Consider the following 20,478-nt stretch of genomic DNA (forward strand, 5'->3'; position numbering starts at 1 on the left):
CACCCATCCTAAACATCTGCCCACACTTCTGCATCAACTGCCATGGTCGCACTCCACACATGACAATGGTCTGTTGCGTTGGGAGGGAGGAATGTTCTGGCATGATCACAAGCGCCAGAACAAAAACAAAGAACAGAAGACCAGATAAGGTGGTGAAACAACGTTAGACAATGATGCACTGATTAGGATTGTGCCACACCATGATCACCTCTGTGAGATGTGAATATAAGCACCACTCCTGCCAGCCTCAGCTGCTCAGATCAGCTCTGTATACGGACATTAGTGGACAGTACAGGCACAGCTGTAGACTGGCACTTGCAGATCAATTATCAGTGACATGTGTCAACTTGCAGGAACATTGTGTATAGCAAGAACTTGGACTTACGTTGTATGTCACCCATCATTTATGACACCTTTGTAAATACAAGTGGAGTCAAGTATTGTCAATTAACTTTATAGAAATAAAGCTACAAATTTTATTTGCTTGAATTGTTGTGTAGTATTCTGAGAACGTAACATCCCGGAAGCACCCTATAAGAGACGAGTGGGCAAGACCCAACAGTTTCAATGAAGTCTATACTTCTTGCCATAAAGAGGGGTTTCTGATAAGCCAATGTTTGTGGTTAGAGCTGTCATATACTAGGACTTAGTCCAATTATAATTTTTTTAATTATTAGTTGATGCTTTGCTCTGACTTATTTATTGTAAACTGATTTCAGCCTGCTAAACAAAATGTACTATTTCCATGAATTATTCTGTGCAAAATTAAAAACAGCATTTCGAATAGTTTTGTACATGAATAAATTTATTTGAAACTTCCTACAGTATCAAAACTGTCCATCAGACCACTATTTGAATCCAGAACCTTTGACTTTTGTGGGCAAATGCTCAGCCAGCTACGCCATCCAAGCCTGCACACTCAGTTGATAGATCATTAGTCAGCAAAAGGTAATAGTGCTTAGTTCAAGTTCCTGTTCAGTACACAGTTCTAATCTGCCATAAGTTTTTTTTTAAATGCTGGCACACAAAATTAAATATATAATAATAAATTGACACATGATAAGGCAGGTTAAACAGTATAAACACATGCTTAAAATTTAAAGGAGGTTATTCGCAACATTCTGGCAAAGAATTGGTGGGAACAGTCAGTTATTGTCTTGTATTCAACAAATGTAGAAACAGCAAAGAAGAAAGTGGAAGGTTTTCATGATTAACAGATAAACTGGCACTGAAGTATTTGTTACACTCCCACGTTTGGATTAAATGAGAACTGGTATCCATTTTATTTATTTAATTACTCTTCTTCCCCAAAGATACAACCTGCACATCTCCCCACTTGCTAATGTCTCCCTTTTTTCTCCTTAATTTCATTTTCTTCTATTCATTGTTCTTTCTTTGCATTATTCTTAGTAAATGGCATTCCTCTTCCACTGCTAATCCTAATTCATCTATACTTCTCACCCTGTATGTCCCTTCTATAACCTCTCAAATGATGCCAACACTTTGTTTACTTCTGTACTATCTTTGACTTTCTACTCTCTCTAACATCTTTGCCTGCCTTCCTTCCTTCTCATACAAGACGGGTCTCTCTTAGCTGGGGTCTTGAATGACCTGCCTTCTTGTCCAAACTCTTCCAGGCCATTCTCTTTCCTCTCTGAAGAAGGAATCTATTATTCCAAAAGCTATAGAGTTGTGATCTACTTAATGCATTTACACTGAGAATAATGGAAGTTAAACAGCCTCAAGATAACAACTTGCTAGCCTTTCGGTCTCTCTGTGATTTCTACAGCTTTGTGGAGAGAATTTTTCTTTTTACAAAATCATTTAATGTAGTATGATATACAAACTAAATCTAAATAAGTTTTCATAACTGAAGCAGTAAAGTATCTTACCAATCCTTTCAGTTCCGAGCAAGGCTTGGACTCTATTCAGTGTGCGAGTTAGTTCCTCCTCATGAGAAGCCCGCAGAGACTGCTCGTGTTGTAGTAGCTTTGTCAGTCTCTCAGACTCAGCTTGTTGCATTGCTTGACCCTCTGTCAGCAAGCGTATGTGTGCCTCTAGATGACGAACTTCCTCCGCCTAAAGCATCATTGTTAGATTCCTTTTATGTTTACACATTTATCACTATATTTAAAAGAATAAACCATGAAAATATAATTTTAATAATAATTTGGAGTGTCCATTATTTAAGGATGAGTGAATTTGTGAAATCAATCTCTCTCTCTCTCTCTCTCTCTCTCTCTCTCTCTCTCTCTCTCTCTCTCTCTCTCACACACACACACACACACACACACACACACACACACACACACACACACACACACACACACACACAAAATAGTGTTGATTCCATCAGTATGTCTCACATTTGGAAGACTATCAGTCTGAGCAGCAGCGTCCACAGTAGTGACACCAGATGGTGCGGAAAAAACACGTCGTGTGACGCGTGGCCGAGGATATGGCGGCAGAGAGCGACTGGGAGTGGAGCTGGTGTGCGACTGAGGACGGCGTAATGAGGCAGCTCGCACAAGTGAAGAGCCACCTGCAGATGATTCACGGCTGGCTGACAGGCTTCGTACTAACTGAGCTCGGCCAGATGCTGTTGATGGGATCTGGAGGATGACGATTAAAATTTGCAGTTCCATCATCTACATATTTTTAATTTACATTAGGAGCTGGTCTGAATTTTATAATGAAGTGCCACAATAAAACTATGAAACAATACAGCATGCATTTGCAAAAAGTGGAGATTAGAATCCTTGCAATGCTCAGACGTATTATGCTTCAAAGATTACAAACTCAAAATTACAATTAATCAGCTGGGCATATAAAAGTGTTTTAGCTCATAAATATGTGGACAATATCAACTTTAGATGTAGATGGGTAGAATGCAATGGAAGTAATCCTGAACCAAAAACACTTACAAAAACAATTCGTAACAGGTCCCCAGAGAAAGAAGTAGTTAAGAGTTTAGCATCTCATTGAAATAAAGATGATCAGATACAGTGAATCAGTGTAGTCGAAAAGGTTGTAGTATGAATTTGGCCTCAGCTTAGTAGCATAGTTATATATCACAGTATTATATGTGTAGAAAATCTAAGTCAATGAGGCCAGGTGGAGATCTTAGCCCCAGTCCTCACAATAAAAGGCTGGTGTCTTTGCCACTACAAAGACTTGTACAGTATAACATTTAACTAGTTGCTCTCAGTTAATATTACTTGAGAGGTGTGTGAATGAATTTATTCTTTGAGAAGGCATGCTTTGTGAAGTTTTTAAAGTGTTGAAATAATGCATATCAAGATACTGAAAACATATGCTGCTGCAGATGATGATGATGATGATGAAGATGATGATGATGACAATGTCAAAATGCGACTGGAAGTAAACCACACAGAGAAAATAAGTCTTGGTATAGATATGAAAGGAACAACCCATCGGTGGAAATATAAAGGCTTCAAATTGCCATATAAAACAGTGATAAATGTACCTAACAAATTAATAACGGTTTTAATGGTACTAAATGCCAAATAAAAAGCTAGCAATCCAATTATATTTCATTATTTCAATTTCTTTCTTCACTTCATTCATCAGACTCTGCAGAACTTGTCATTAATGGGTATGTTCAGGGACTTAGAATGAACCAATGTATATGTTAAAAAAGACAGATTGTTATAATTAACTAACTGTGGGTAGCAGGTCAAAAACATGCACTGTGATAGAAAATCTGAAATGCCAACACAGATGTCTTGCAGTGTAGGTTCCGCAAATATATGCCACTGACTGACTGATGAACGGACTATAGAAAGCATTGAAGAGAATATGTCATTTCATTTCAGAAATTGGTCCACAAGTAATTTCCATCCCCAGCATGAGGCCATGTAAAAACACATCCTGCTTTTTGTTGTTGCAACAAACTTATGTGCAATGGAGGAATAGAAAGAGACGTAAGCAAATATATAAGTGGATGACGAGAAGCTGCATTGTCTAAAGAGTAGGGGTGAGATAATAATATTAAAATGCGACAGTGTAAATGTTTATGGAAGTACCAATTTTTAATTGTGAAACTTATTAGTCACATGTGAGATCAGCAGTTTATCAGCACTGCTTTTCACCAACCTGTTTCTAGATGATGACTGAGGATGGAGTGCACTGGATGAACAAATTTGAAGCAATGTTGCATGGAAGAGACTATTGGTCACTCCTGCCAAGAACAATATCTGATTCCAGAGGGCAAAAGAAATCCCCACTGAGCATAATGGAGAACAGGAAATTTGTTAATTGTTCATTCCTATTCATACTTATATGTGACTAATATACACTGGCTTACAGACCTCAAACAGTCTTGTGACCGCTGTATGTAAGAGATGCTGCAGTCTGCAGAAGGCACTGTGAGTTTTGGAGAACGTTTTCACTGTATGAAAATTGGTCATTTCAGAACAACTGTATGAGTAAATTTACTGTTTGTCCATCATGTTAATAATGGCAAGATAATCAACTCTGTCTTCCAAGATGAAAATTCTGTAAGTATCTATGACTGCTTGGCATGAAAAACATTCAGTGTATATATTTGTTTAGATGGCAGTGAAGAGGTTCTGAATTGAATTGTATTGATAATCTCTCAGCTCATCTAGAAACACATAATGTCAGGGAAACATCCGGAACAATTGGATAACACACACATGTGTGGCTTATTTTGATGTCTCCAGGACTTGCAGTAGCTGTTACAAGGGCTCTTTGAGGTGTCAGACATAACTGAGATGAAGGTGACTAGTGTTTAGGTGTTTTATTCCAAATTCTTAGTTAAATTCATTTTTACTTAAATCACTCAGAGAAGTTTGAATCATAGTGTGCAAGAAAGGGTGTTGCTGACCTTTGCAGGTGGCGACTGTGTGCGACGGCGAGAGCGCCTGGGCAGGGTGGCATAGGTGGCAAGCACATGACGTGCCTCTGCAGTACACGTAGCAGTAGAGCCCACCAGCGATGGCGGTTGGCCTCGTGGTGAGGTGGCAGGTGGTGCACCACCAGCCTTGGTCGCACCCAGCGATGGCGGGCCAGAGCCAGTCGCAGATGTCGGTGTAGGTGCTGGTGTTGGTGTTGCACTCCGTCTGTAATGTGTATTGTATCAGAGTACAAGTAACTATACAGCTACAGACAACTGGACAATTTTATACACATACGGAATGTAAACATACCGTCTTACCACTGTGTCAAAGTAGAATATGTAACTTATTCCAGTACACATCATAATCGAGTGTCTTGGATTGCTGCACATTCCAGCTGATAGATTGCTGACATACACACAGTATAGGAGCAGTCATATGACACTTCACTATGGCACTTCTAACAGTACCTTCATCTCTCAGAAACACTTGTCATCATGGAAAGTGTATTGGGTGTATTATTCAAAAAGTATTCAAGCCCGTCACATATCTGAGAACCTATTCCATACGCTCAGACATCTGTTACCAATCTACCGTGCTGTAGATTATTGGAAATCTAGGAATACAGAACCTGCCTGTTGGTCTGGGTCCATGTTTCACATGTTTTTGTGTGTGGAAAGGGGAAGCTGTACTTCACATAAATGATGCTTTCTAAATCCATGCAGAAATTCTAAGAACTGCTATCTCCTACTCCCCTGTACACATGCTTATCAAGCTGCAAAATAGAATGGGTGCAAAACCATGGTGTGTCGACTCAATCGCCAATTGTCCTTCCCCCTCTCATCAACAACACACAAATTTGGCAAATATAATTCAAAATTCAGAGAGGCTGATCCATCCCTCCCAGCACTACTTAGTAACCACAGCCTACACCTCTGCCCACTTGCAGAGACTATAATGAATTTGACATGGCAGAATGATAACAGTATGTCTGATATTTTATGATTTACATATGGCTCCAACCGCATCAGTTGGAATTAGAACATGTCATTTATCACACTAGAAGAAAATGAATGAAGTTTTCGTCAACACCACCCAATATACAGAGAAAGAGGTAAAATATTCTTTGACAAACTGACAGGCCTGTCTAATTGGGAACATGGAACTACAGTCGCTAAAACCTACAACTACCATCCAATTTTAGTGCATGTTTGGGTGGTTTATTACATACATCTAGAACACAGTATAAATGCTTGCTAGTACCACAGACAAAAACCCCTCACTGTGACTGTGTGAGTGCCAAATACATGAATGAACCGTTTTATTTAAAAAAATTACAACAATGTATTTTCACAGAAACATTGCTTCCACAATTTGAAACATGACACTCCATTTATATGAAACTGCTTTGCTGTTTGCAAAGGAGCCAGTAAAAGTGGTTGAAGGAAGTGCTCTTACAGCATGACAATGGCAGCCTCATGCCATGATTGACTGCAAATTTGACATCACTGTGGTTCATTGTTGTGCCATACCCACCATATTCACCAGATCTTACTCCATCTGACTAGGTTTTATTTGATAACATGAAGGTTGTGCTGTAAGGTAAGAGGTTCAGCAAGAATGAAGAATTGCACACAGACACGAGAGGGTATGTAGTAAACCCTCATAGTGGTTCCATGATGCAATAATGAAGTTTCCAGTAAGGTAATAGCAGTGTACTGATGTTGGTGGAGAGTTTATTGAGTAATACCATGTAAACTGACTCATGTTCATTAATAAATAAGGAACAAAAAACTAGTACTGTGAATCATTTCTGAACACCCCTCCTACTTGAGCAACTTCTTTTACTGTTTGGTTGAGAACAATGTCTTTTTTTCACTTAATTGAATATTTTCAATGTTTTACAAGTTATCATTGATCTTCTTTGACTATTGCCTTTTGTTACACTTATAAACTATATTGCAAAATTGCTGATGAGCTCATTTCAGTGCTCAATTTACTGCACTTCTCTCTTGTTTGTAAAGTGGATGATTCTGCTCCATTGATTGATGTAGATTCTTAACATAAGCATCTTGTCTTTTCTTTACAATCTTATATAATTCTGATGTACAACTTTTTAAATCCTTTACAACTTCTTTTTCTATTTTCCTAAGGCTTCTTCAGCTACTTTCTTAACTGCAATTTCTAACGTTATTTTGTCAAAAACTGACATTTTGAGCCAGTGGCTGCATACAAAATATTGGTTGACCCCTACATAGAAGATAACAGCATGCAGCCACTTTTTACAATGCTCTTTATTTATTTAAATAGCGCCATTACCAGTTTCAAACTGACACATTCATCTGCAGACGGCTAGTTCACATTTAACATTAGCTTTCGCCTTTTGTTTTCCCAAATGATGAAATTCCCTTGGGGCGAGTGGTGCCCTACAACCAAAACATATACATAAAAAAAGTGCATCATACAGTTTTCACTGATGAAAGATCATAAGCAGTCTGCACTGGAACATAATGGCATGAATTTTTCATCATAAATAACTGAAACATCTTTCTTTTAATAATTTGTTTACATCACTTAGAATCATTGTGAAGTACAATTATAGCTAAAAAGACATTGTCTCACATCTTGTGTTGATTGTAGGGCACCACCACCCCATGGAAATTTCATCAGTTAAGAAACCAAAGGGTGAAAGCTAATGTAAAATGTGAACTAGCCATCTGAAAATGAACCTGTTGGATAAAAACTAGTAATGGCGCTATTTAAATAAATAAATAAATAAATAGCATTGTAAAAAGTGGCTGGTTGCTTTTATCTTCTATGTAAAAGACAACCTACATGCAATTTCTATATTTTTCCATTCCTTCTCTATTTCTTCCATTTTATTCATTAAGTGACTTAAGATGCTTTGCTATGGACAGGGTATTTGCTTTCAAGTTATTTATGTTGTCAGCTGCTCTTGAATGAAATTTTTACTAAAAGAGTTGTGGAAAACCTTGTTTAATAACTCTGCTTCTGTGGTATGCTTGCTCATAACATTACCATTTCTACTGTGGAACGAAGATATTGATGGTGCCCTACTGTTGACATATAGTATCCACTTGAAAGTATCCATACACCCTAATGCACTGCGGAGTTGACAGAGAGACACCAAGAGAGACAGATCTGCCAGTTAAAAGGGAGATGGCAGAGTGTGTTGTCAGTAGAGAAACAGTGCCAGAAGAAAGGGTTTTGTTACGAGTGTTCTGTGACTTCGAATGTGGACTAGTTGTCAGATGTCAAACACTAGCAATGTGATTGTCAAGTGGAAAGGTGAAGGAACAACTAGAGCTAAATCAAGACCAGGCAGACCTCAAACACTGACGAAGAAGGAATGCTCTGCATTGTGTAGTTGTAAAAAAACACAAAAATAAGAGGAAGGAATTGAATTGTTCATGACTTCTGTGCTGCTACAAGCTGTCCAGCTAGCAGAATGACTGTGCGTAGGGATTTAAAAATAACAGCACATAATGGTTGAGCATCTCCTCATAAGCCACACATTTCTGTAGTTAGTGGTAACCGATGCTCGGTGTGGTGTAAAGAGTGACACTACTGGACAGGATTTAGACAGCAGAATGAGATTTTCACTCTGCAGCGGAGTGTGTGCCGATATGAAACTTCCTGACAGATTAAAACTGTGTGCCGGACCGAGACTCGAACTCGGAACCTTTGCCTTTCGCAGGCAAGTGCTCTACCAACTGAGCTACCCAAGCACGACTCAACAACCCGTCCTCACTGCTTCAATTCTACCAGAGCACTTGCCCGCGAAAGGCAAACATCTCGAGTTTGAGTCTCGGAAAGCACACAGTTTTAATTTGTCAGGAAGTTTCAGGATTTAGGGTGATGAACCACACTGTGCATCCTGGCAACCCCACAGAAGGGTTTGGGAAATGAATAGAGAATGTTCCCTACAATCATTGTGCAGTGCAGCAGGGAAATACAGAAGAGGTGTTTGTTATGTTATGTCAGTGTTTTTCATATAGTCAGGGTTTGGTCACCACATTGTGCCTAAGAAAACACTAAATGCTGAAGGATACAAACACGTTTTACAGCATTGTGAACAGTGTACAGAGGAGGGACAGTAAGGAGACAGTGACTGGTTGTATCTGCCTGACAATGCACCCTGTCATAAAGCAGCACCTCTGAGGCAATGGTTTATGGACAATAACATTCCCAAAATGGTCTAGCCCACTCCGAGTCGTGACCTGAACCAAATGAAAAAGTTTTGAAAAACTTAAAACACCAACTTCACTTCAGATCTCAGTGTCCGACTTCACTACCTTTTCCAGTTTCAGCTCTCAGGAGGAATAGGCACCTGTCCCTCCACAGACATTCGCCGAAAGTGCCCCCGGAAGAGTTCGAGCTGTCATAAAAGTGAAGGGTAAACAGACCCTTTATTAAATCCACTAATAGATGTCTGGCTACTTTAGATCACATAGTGAAGTTTACACACGGACAGAAGCTCTTGGGATCAGACAGCGCCGGACGTTGTAGGCGAGCGTTTCTAGTCGCTTCAATCTGGCAGGTTCAAATCCTGCCTCGGGTTTGGATGTGTGTGATGTCCTTAGGTTAGTTAGTTTTAAGTAGTCCTAAGTCTATGGGACTGATGACATCAGATGTTAAGTCCCATAGTGCTTACAAGGGAACCTCCCCATCGCACCCCCCTCAGATTTAGTTATAAGTTGGCACAGTGGATAAGCCATGAAAGACTGAACACAGATCAATCGAGAAAACAGGAAGAAGTTGAGTGGGACTACGAAAAAAATAAGCAAAATATACAGACTGAGTAGTCCATGCGCAAGATAGGCAACATCAAGAATAATGTGAGCTCAGGAGCGCCGTGGTCCAGTGGTTAGCACGAGCAGTTGCGGAATGAGAGGTCCTCGGTTAAAGTCTTCCCTAGAGTGAAAAGTTTACTTTTTTCATTTTCGCGAAGTTATGATCTGTCCGTTCGTTCATTCATTGACGTCTCTGTTTGCTGTAATAAGTTTAGTGTCTGTGTTTTGCGACCGCACCGCAAAACCGTGCGATTTGTAGACGAAAGGAGTGCCTCTCCAATGGGAACCGAAAACATTTGATCGCAAGGTCACAGGTCAACCGATTCCTCCACAGATAAACACGTCTGATATATTCTATAAGACACTGGTGGAGGCATGTGCGTCACATGACAGGAATATGTTGTCGACCCACCTAACTTGTACACTTGGCGAATGGGTAAAAAGATTCTTCTACTTTGCCCGTTTTAGGTTTAGTTGTGGATGTGATAGTCACTCCCAAAAACGTGATGAAAACATAAGTTTGTCAGATAATAACTGTCTGAAAATAAAAAATTAAACTTTTCACTCGAGGGAAGACTTGAACCAGCTGCTCACGTTAACCACGGGACCACGGCGTTATTACGAGCATATAATCGTTAATGTTGCCTATCTTGCCATGGACTACTCAGTTTGTATATTTTGCTTATTTTTTTCATAGTTCCACACAACTTCTTCCTGTTTTCTCGATTGATCTGCGTTCAGTTTTTCAAGACCTATCCGCTGTGCCAACTTATAACTAAATCTGAGGGGAGTGCGATGGGGAGGTTCCCTTGTTAGAACTATTTGAGCCATTTGATTAGACAGTACACGCGCGAAGCAGCGGCCGGCTGTGAGAGGGGGAGAGCTGCGCGCTACCTGGCGGCGGCGGCGGCGTTGGCCTTGTCCCTGCGGCTGGGCGTGGCGGACGTGCAGCGGCCGAAGGCGGCGACAGGTGTGGTGCGCGCCGAGGCGGAGGCGGCGCCGCCCCCGCGGCGGCCGGAGCCCCTGGCGGCTGCTGCGGCGGCCGACGAGCCGGCGGCAGGGGCGGCGCGCGCGCGGGAGGCGGCCTGGGGGCGCGGCCGCTGGTGGTGGGGGTGTGCGCCGCCGCTGGAGGCGGAGGAGGCGGCCGAGGCGGGGCGCGCCGCGCGGCCGCGGCCTCTGCTGTCGCCGCTGCTGCCACTGCCGCTGGATCCTGCTCCGCCGCCGGGGCTGCCTTTGCTGCAGCACGATGGGACGCTCAGACACCTCCCCTACAAGCTCGAATAGCGTTTCATCGCAAGCAAACACAGTGACACCTCTGTTTCCGTTCTAAAAACACGAGTATCAACAAACTGTTTTTTCCAGTGAAGTGCAGCTTCGCGCTCCACCAATAAGCTGCTATTCGCAAAAATTTGTTGGGCTGTCTACAGATTATCATTTCGTGATCTCGCCTGTCGCCACGGCGCGCTAGTGTCCCTACTCTGAACACCGTTATATACGGGAATTCGGTGGTTACCTTACAAACAGATATCCTGACCCGGAAACGAAAGCTGTTACACTACTGTCCATTAAAATTGCTACACGACGAAGTTGATGTGCTACAGACGCGAAATTTAACCGAATATTAGCTTTTCAGAGCATTCACACAAGGCTGGAGCCGGTGGCGAAACCTACAACGTGCTGACATGAGGAAAGTTTCCAACCGATTTCTCATACGCAACAGCAGTTGACCGGCGTTGCCTGGTGAAACGTTGTTGTGATGCCTCGTGTAATGAGGACAAATGCATACCATCACGTTTTCAACTTTGATAATGGTCGGATTGTAGCCTATCGCGATTGAGGTTTATCGTAGCGCGACATTGCTGCTCATGTTCGTCGCGATCCAATGATTGTTAGCAGAATATGGAATCGGTGGGTTCAGGAGGGTAATACGGAACGCCGTGCTGGATCCCAACCGCCTCACATCACTAGCAGTCGAGATGACAGGCACCTTATCCGCATGGCTGTAACGGATCGTGCAGCCACGTCTCGATCCTTGAGTCAACAGATCGCGACGTTTGCAAGACAACAACCATCTGCACGAACAGTTACACGAAGTTTGCAGCAGCATGTACTATCAGATGGGAGACCATGGCTACGGTTACCCTTGATGCTGCATCACAGACAGGAGCGCCTGCAATGGTGTACTCAACGACGAACCTTTGTGCACGATTGGCAAAACGACATTTTTTCCGATTAATCCAGATTCTGTTTACAGCATCATGATGGTCGCATCCGTGTTTGGCGACATGGCGGTGAACGCAAATTGGAAGCGTGTATCGTCATCGCCATACTGGCGTATCACCAGGCGTGATGGTATGGGGTGCCATTGGTTACACGTCTCGGTCACCTCTTGTTCGCACTGACGGCAGTTTGAACAGTGGACGTTACATTTCAGATGTGTTACGACCCGTGGCTCCACCCTTGATTCGATCCCTGCGAAACCCTACATTTCAGCAGGATAATGCACGACCTCATGTAGCAGGTCCTGTACGGGCCTTTCTGGATACAGAAAATGTTCGACTGCTGCCCTGGCCAGCACATTCTCCAGATCTCTCACCAACTGAAAACGTCTGGTCAATGGTGGCCGAGCAACTGGCTCGTCACAATACGCCAGTCACTACTCTTGATGAACTGTGGTAGGGTGTTGAAGCTACATGGGCAGCTGTACCTGTACACGGCATCCGAGCTCTGTTTGACTCAATGCCCAAACGTATCAAGGCCGTTATTAGGGCCAGAGGTGGTTGTTATGGGTACTGATTTCTCAGGATCTATGCACCCAAATTCCGTGAAAATGTAATCACATGTCAGTCCTAGTAGAATATATTTGTCTAATGAATCTGCATTTCTTCTTGGTGTAGCAATTTTAATGGCCCGTAATGTAGTTCAGATATCTTATTACTAAATTACGGCAAATGAAACTTTAAAATATTCTAATACGTTAACAGCCATCAACGTTTTCCTTAATCACGCTTTAGATATGTAGTTTTTATTTCAAAAATCGTGTATTGTCGGAGTCTCTGCACTGTTGTGCTCTTTTAATAGGCAGCGTGAGAATGGTTGATGTTGCTTCCTGCTCCGTAGTGAAACACGCGCGTGGAACATCATTAAAAAGTAATGACAAACAGGTTGTTCTTAACTTTTTTGAGAACTTTACGGAAATAATCGTCTTTGAAGTTTTCCGTGGAACTGCACTTAATACAGATAAGGCTTTAAAAAAAAAGTGCATAGCTGAATCGGTAGTCTAGAACGGTAATCTAGTACAGTCCACAAATCAGGGGTTCTAAACTCGTTATGGCCTTCTTTCGTGCAATACCTACGTCTTTTAAACGTATAATTCATTATATTTTTGCTTATTAACACGTATCTAATCATAATTTTTTAAGAAAGATACAGGGCCTCTTGTTTTTCAGTGCGTATTGTATACAAAATACCAGTTTTCAATGCAAATATAAATTCTTAACTATCGATATTTTTATAAAATATTGTCAATAAAGGCTGTTTAAAGCTACAAAAAATTGCGACACAAATGGAAATAAGGTACTCTTTATCTGGACTGTGTCCATTGTTTTATACCATAAATGAGGTCCCACACGATTCAGAATGATAAGCGTCGTAGAAACAAGATAAACAATAATTTAATTCGTCGGTTGATTTGGGGGAAAACCTGAATCAGGGTGGCCGGACAACTGTCTTCCTCCCGAATGCGAGTCAAATGTGCTAATCACTGCGCCACGTGCCTAGGTCCTCCTGGGGTAAGTGTGGTAACGTGGAGAGAGAGAGAGAGAGAGAGAGAGAGAGAGAGAGAGAGAGAGAGAGAGAGAGAGAGAGAGAGAGAGGACAAGGAGGTGGTCAGACAGTGACGGGGAAGGCGGAGACAGATACGAGGATGTGATGCAGAGAGGTATAGGAGGGAGAAATAGAGAGAGGGGGGAGAGGAGGAGATGAACAGAGAAGGCAAAAAGGAGATGAACAGAGAGAGGGGGAGGAAGAGACAGATAGAGATTTGGGGGAGAAACAGATGAACAGAAAGAGGAGGACGTCATGGATAATGTGATGGGATAGGAGGAGATGGACAGAGAAAGTAAGCAGGAGAAGATGTAATAAATATTGTCTAAATTTAAAAAATCATTGCAAATTTATTAACAATCTTTTATAAAATATCGATAATCAAGAATTTATATTTGTAACGAAAACTGGAATGTTGCATGCAATACGTAATTACAAACAAGAAGACATACATCTTTCATGCAATGTGTCATTAGACATGTGTTAATTATCATATATTTGATGAATTTTATATTTAGATTATGTATGTATTCAGACGAGGTGAAAAAAGAAGAGATTCCAACCACCGATCCACTCAGTCTCCCACGACATCGAACCAGCAACACAGACCATCGTGTAAATCGCCTTAAATTTAGTGAATTAAAGTTACTCGGAAAATTTCAAAGTTGATATTTCAGAGTTGCACTGAATGCTTTGGCTAACGTATTTGAGTTCTGATTTTGACGTTCCATAAATATAATAAAATTACAAAAACCTGATCATAAAGAATAAAAAAATTGGGGGACAGAATGAATCGCGGAACAAACATTAAAATGTTAATATTCAATGTCCCTGTTCTCCTATTCTTATTAAATTTCACAACCGATTGTTTCTGAAGCAGAATCTCACAACGAGGCTATCAGACCATCTAGTCACGCATTTTGATGAGTCTTTGGTGACGGACCTGTCCTGATTATCAGACTGACGGCTTTTCTTGCGATGGCCCATAGTTTCCCAACAAAATCGATGTTGATTTTTTTACGTGTATCTCCTGTACCTGTAACGTTAGTCTTCTTTCGACCAAGCGAGAGCAAAGCAGCAGCCTAGGCTGGCGATTTGGTAATTTCTAAGAATGATTGCCTATCGAAGTCGGGGGGTCCAAACGATACATATCGAACGTGCGATCGTAAGTCGATCATGCGATTCTGGTGGCGGGCGTTGTGATCAATTATTTGTGATCGTCACTTTTATCTGTTTTCCGTTATTCCTTTAGTTGCTCTAAATTACCTACTTCTGCGAATTATTTGTGAGTTTCTAGAGAATCCCAGAGGATTTATGTCGTTAGTGAGTGGGGTGTCTGGTGTTCTTGACGTTTCTTCGGCGGATTCTCTCACATAGAAGAATCTACTTCCATGTTAATGCAGCGTAGAAAATTGTTCGACTTTTTGTAGCTAATATGGAGTACTACCGGGCGAGGAAAGAACGGACTGTGTAGACTGTGGTGATGCGAAATACGTAAAACTTCGTCAGAACAGTTTCGACGCTGAAATACTGTTACAATTTCATTGCGAAAAAGAACGAGTATCAGGAAGAATACATGGTTCGTCTCTTCAAAATTATCCATCCACACCACCGTAATGGACTTTCACATGACGACAGCACCGACGACGAGTTAGGTAAGTCGTCTCCTTTGCAATTACAAGTATTTTTGTAACGCTCTTCTTTTGTTGTTGCTGTAGTGACCAACGTAAACATACTCATAACGCCCGCCAGAGTCGCATGATCGATTTACGAATGCATGTTCGATATGTATCGTTTGGACCCCGCGACTTCGATAGGCAATCATTCTCGGAAATTACCTGCGATTTTGGTTCAAATCCTGCACTTTTTTCAGTTTTATCGTATAGAATATCATTGATACATCATGCAAAATCATTAAAAAATCAGTCTTTCTCACGGTAGTAATTTTGTTAATAAATCAATGAATACAGCAAACTTTCTTCAAACTTTTATTTCATTTATGGTTCGATGTAATAATTCCAAACACTTCAACTGTTTCACAAAGATAGCAACGGCTACGGAAGGGTTACAAATGCAAGAGAAAGTACTCATTACTAATTTTGGCCTCGACCATGTTATTAATACAGATCAATCCGGCTGTTAATACCAATTGACATACAACAGATTCTTGTGGAACAAGGAGCGAAACCGCCCTGTGCATTAAAAACAGATCAAAAAGATTAGTTATTCCTTCAAAGCAATGCATACTGCAATTGGATAAGAAAAAAATGCCCTTACGTTTTCTTATGTATGCAAGAACCATCTGGGAAAAATGGTCGCACTCGGAAAAAAACTGTGACCTGCTCGAAATCAGGAAAGTTCACGAAACTGCTGTACGAAGAGTTTTTAAAACGGTTATTCTTCTACGTGGGTCAACAAAAATTTCTTTATATTATTAACTGATAGGGCGCCATCCAAATGTACTCCAACAGGCAGAATAAAATTTTCATAAGAAATTCAAAATGCTACCACTTGATAAAGAGTAAGAAAGAAATCGCTCCGAGGGAAGATTACGTAAAAATGAATTCCTCATTCTGTGTCAATTTAGTGCATCTGCAAATGCATTCTTTAATTCTGCATCAATTTAGTGCACCTACTTTCATACGAATGATAAAATACGCGTGTTCGCATTGAAGTTGATAGAAGGCAGAACCATCCTTTAGAATCTAAGCGAACAGTGTTTTCCGGTATAGCTACTGAAAAATCCGCGTGCTTGCAAGAAAACAGCTTTCATTAAATGTGTGCGGTACTCTACGAATTTGTGTATTGGTTGCTTCTGCTATAAATAACATCCGAAATTCTGTTCTAGCACAGCAAGCAACGAATACAATAGCGAGCAAGAGGTTTCTGTAAACTACTGTATGCCAAAAGACATACACATTTGAAGGTTTGCTGTAGTGTTTGATTTATTAATGAATGGCTGATTTTTAATAATTTTGTATGACATGTACTATTTATTGATATTCTGTACGATGAAAAAAAAAAGTATTTGAACTTGTACCGCCGGCATGCTACGCTTGCTCGGGTTACGTGTCCACTGGATGCATAATTATGCGGTAGACCATCGCACGTTATCGTGCGTCACGTTACCACGCGACAACACCGTGTCCCTGGCTCACGATATCGTCCGCTGAAATCAGTGCAGTCGGCCTTTTTGGCCAGTTAGATTGTTATGTCTTTGTATCATTTTTTTCTTTATGTATGTATAGGACACACCAGGGCTTAATACTCGATGAAACAGAAGACGGAAGCAAGAACAGGTGAATGATACCTTGTACAAAACAACTAAGAATGGCGAATTTGCCCACTTATTTAAGGATCTGAAAGAAAATGATGAACACTCTTTTGTCTATTTTAGAATCTGTAGATGTACCTTTGGGTACCTTCTTACACACCATGAGGATTGCTTGAAGAACTACACGGTGTATCAAAAAGAATCATCCGGTTTTGGCACGTGTATATTTCTGAAACTAATAAACATATACAATAAATTTTGTTTTTTCATAAACGGGGAAACTCAAGAAGTTTTTTTCACTCCTTTCCACAGGTGTTCAATATACCCCCCCCCCCCCCCCCAGAAATGCACGGCATATGTCAATGAGGTATTCAAATTGTTCCCACACTGCAGCGAGCATGTCTTGAGTTGTAGCTTCCATAGCTGCTGTTACGCTGTGTGTGAGTTCGTTCATTGTTGTTGATAACGGAGGCATATAAACAGTCTTTTATAAATTCCCACAAGAAATAATCACATAGTCAGGTCCGGTTACATAGAAGGCCAGAAATGTAAGGCTGAATCATTAGGTCCAATGCGACCGATTCATCGTTCAGTAATTGTTTGATTTGTTTTTCACCTTAAGAGCTTGCAGTATTTTGTATGGTTGCATGTGTTAAGGCGGGTCCACACTGAGCGCGCCGTGCTGCGCCGCGCTGCTGCAGCCCGCGCACAGCTGTGGGAGAGAGGAGAGCGCCGTCCGCGCTCCGAGGCGTGCACTCTGTTCCAGTTGGATCGCGCGCACGGTCTGAAGATGGAGCGAGCGAAGCCCCGTCTAAACTGAGCGCGCGCAAACGCGCCACTTCCTCTGATGTACCGACAACAGCCGGAACACGGCGCAGCGCGGTTCGGCGTGGACCCGCCTTTAAGGTCGACGCAACACACACCACACCACAGCACGTTGAGCTGTCGACCTGCACAGCGAACGGATTTTTGCTGACTCCTTGTGAAACTATGACGGATGCGTTCGACGTCCGTGTCAGACACTTAGGGACACCCCGGCGATTTGCCTTTACACAAACAACCTGTTTGTCGGAGTTGTTCATGCCATCGTCCAATGCTCTGTGCTGTAGGAGAATCCACACCACATCTAGTATGAAAGTCACGCTGAACAACAGTTATTACTGGCCCGCACTGCGCAAAACGTAGAACACAAAACGCTTTCTGTTGCCCCGACACCATTTTTACTAGAACTGAAGTGGGTGCATACTGCTGCTACCTAGCGGGAACCATGTAAAACTCGAGTTTGCTTTTTCCAACAGCAGATTGTCCACGCACATATCTCAAATAACATAACTATTGTGATTTTTAAATCGGATGATTCTTTTTGATACACCCTGTGCAGTAACTTCAGAGAAATTACTGCACCCGAAGAACGTCTAGCACTCACTCAATACGGTAAGTACTTCATCCATTGCTATTACGTGGATAAAAAATACACATCAGAGGTTTACATAAGAAATGGTCAAAAAATAATGAAAATCGAGTTCTTAAAAATGACACTTCTACTGCGAATAAAATTTAGTGTACGATATATTCGTAATATTGTTGCCGTCTCTAATGATGTATCCAGAAGGCCCGAAGTTTTCAGATGACAAACTTGAATACTGTTGAAGGAAGAATCTCTGCTGTTGTTTCGTAATGAGAATATTCATTATTTCTGCACGTATACTCGCCTTCGTATGTGGAGGAACCCGACGCAGAAGTGGCAACACACACATCAAACCTGAGCAAAGAAAATTATCTGTCTCTTCTAATTCTAAAGCTATGTCCTCCCACAAGTTGAAAGTAACATTCCTCGTGTAATAAAATCTGAGGCTCGTTTTGATGCCACAAGCATCTTCATTTTTGCACCAGGCTTCTCGTTGTCCACGATTGTGTCGCTCCACAGGCTCAGAAACTTCAATCTGATCCGAAGCTCGTGCACATCCGCGCGACAGTGCACAACTGGCTACCGGCTCGCTCGCAGTAGTGGCACGTGTTTGTTTCACCCACGCTTTGTCGCAAGTTTACGCACCTTGAGGACATTAAGCCTTGGTCGCAACATGGTTACCGTTATCTGTATATCAGTTAAGCATAGAACTCCAACATCGATTTTCTCGGAAACTGAGGGCCGTCGCCTGAAAAGCCGCTAGCCTAGTACTCTGACAGGTTCCTCTGCCTTACAATAGACTTAAGACTCATCAAAATCCCCGATTCACCAGTCTGATAGTCGCCTTGTCAGTATGGTTTGTAAAAAACATGTCCCTGCCCCTGCCTTCAGCAGTAAGATAGAATTTTCATGAGGTTTCCCAGTGTACTGACCCCCGGAAGAGCCGGGCGGGCCTGGTGGCGGTGGAGGAGGCGGCGGAGGCAGCCGGCGAGGCGCGGCGGCCGGGCGAGGGCGGCGCGGGCGGCGGGTCGTCGCTGTCGGAGCAGCAGCTCAGCAGGCTGGAGTCGCACGAGGCGGCGGGGGTGGCGCCGCGCACGCTGCCCGCCTCCACGCCGCTGTCGCTGCCGTCCACCTACGGCAGGGCGCAACTCATTACACGTCCTGGACCGCCGGCACGTGTACAACTGTCACAACTATAAATATATACACTACTGGCCATTAAAATTGCTACACCAAGAAGAAATGCAGATCACAAACGGGTATTCATTGGACTAATACATTAAACTAGAACTTACATGTGATAACATTTTCACGCAGTTTGGGTGCCTCGAATTTGAGAAATCAGTACCCAGAACAACCACCTCTGGCCCTAATAACGGCCTTCATACGCCTAGGCATTGAGTCAAACAGAGCTCGGATGCCGTGTACAGGTAAAGCTGCCCATGTAGCTTCAACACGATATCACAGTTCATCAAGAGCAGTGACTGGCGTATTGTGACGAGCCAGTTGCTCGGCCACCATTGACCAGACGTTTTCAGTTGGTGAGAGATCTGGAGAATGTGCTGGCCAGGGCAGCAGTCGAACATTTTCTGTATCCAGAAAGGCCCGTACAGGACCTGCAACATGAGGTCGTGCATTATCCTGCTGAAATGTAGGGTTTCACAGGGATCGAATGAAGGGTACAGCCACGGGTCGTAACATATCTGAAATGTAACGTCCTATGTTCAAAGTGCCGTCAATGCGAACAAGAGGTGACCGAGACGTGTAACCAAAGGCACCCCATACCATCACGCCTGGTGATATGCCAGTATGGCGATGACGAATACACGCTTCCAATATGCGTTCACCGCGATGTCGCCAAACACGGATGCGACCATCATGATGCTGGAAACAGAATCTGGATTCATCAAAAAATGACGTTTTGCCACTCGTGCACCCAGGTTCGTCGTTGAGTACACCATCTCAGGCGCTCCTGTCTGTGATGCAGCGTCAAGGGTAACCGCAGCCATGGTCTCCGAGGTGATAGTCCATGCTGCTGCAAACGTCGTCGAACTGTTCGTGTAGATGGTTGTCGGCTTGCAAACGTCCCCATCTGTTGACTCAGGGATCGAGACGTGGTTACACGATCCGTTACAGCCATTCGGATAAGATACCTGTTATCTCGATTGCAGTGATATGCTTTTCGTATTACCCTCCTGAACCCACCGATTCCATATCCGCTCACAATCATTGGATCTCGAGCAACGCGAGCAGCAATGTCACGATGCGATAAACCGC

At 42.4% G+C, this 20,478-nt stretch overlaps 1 protein-coding gene across 8 annotated transcripts in view; it reads right to left on the minus strand.

The window, feature by feature from the left end:
* The window catches only part of LOC126272094 (ribosome-binding protein 1), a 576,027-nt gene that overhangs the window by 67,056 nt on the left and 488,493 nt on the right, over positions 1–20,478 (minus strand). For all 8 annotated transcript variants that reach the window (XM_049974703.1, XM_049974718.1, XM_049974735.1 and 5 more), the window contains 5 exons: positions 19,134–19,333; positions 10,589–10,930; positions 4,871–5,105; positions 2,367–2,612; positions 1,893–2,079 (listed from right to left, as the gene is read on the minus strand). In XM_049974703.1, the coding sequence (XP_049830660.1) occupies positions 1,893–2,079; positions 2,367–2,612; positions 4,871–5,105; positions 10,589–10,930; positions 19,134–19,333 (1,210 nt within the window). The remainder of the gene's footprint in view (positions 1–1,892; positions 2,080–2,366; positions 2,613–4,870; positions 5,106–10,588; positions 10,931–19,133; positions 19,334–20,478) is intronic.

This window comes from Schistocerca gregaria, chromosome 1 (assembly GCF_023897955.1).
Source record: "Schistocerca gregaria isolate iqSchGreg1 chromosome 1, iqSchGreg1.2, whole genome shotgun sequence".
NCBI classification, from domain to species: domain Eukaryota; kingdom Metazoa; phylum Arthropoda; class Insecta; order Orthoptera; family Acrididae; genus Schistocerca; species Schistocerca gregaria.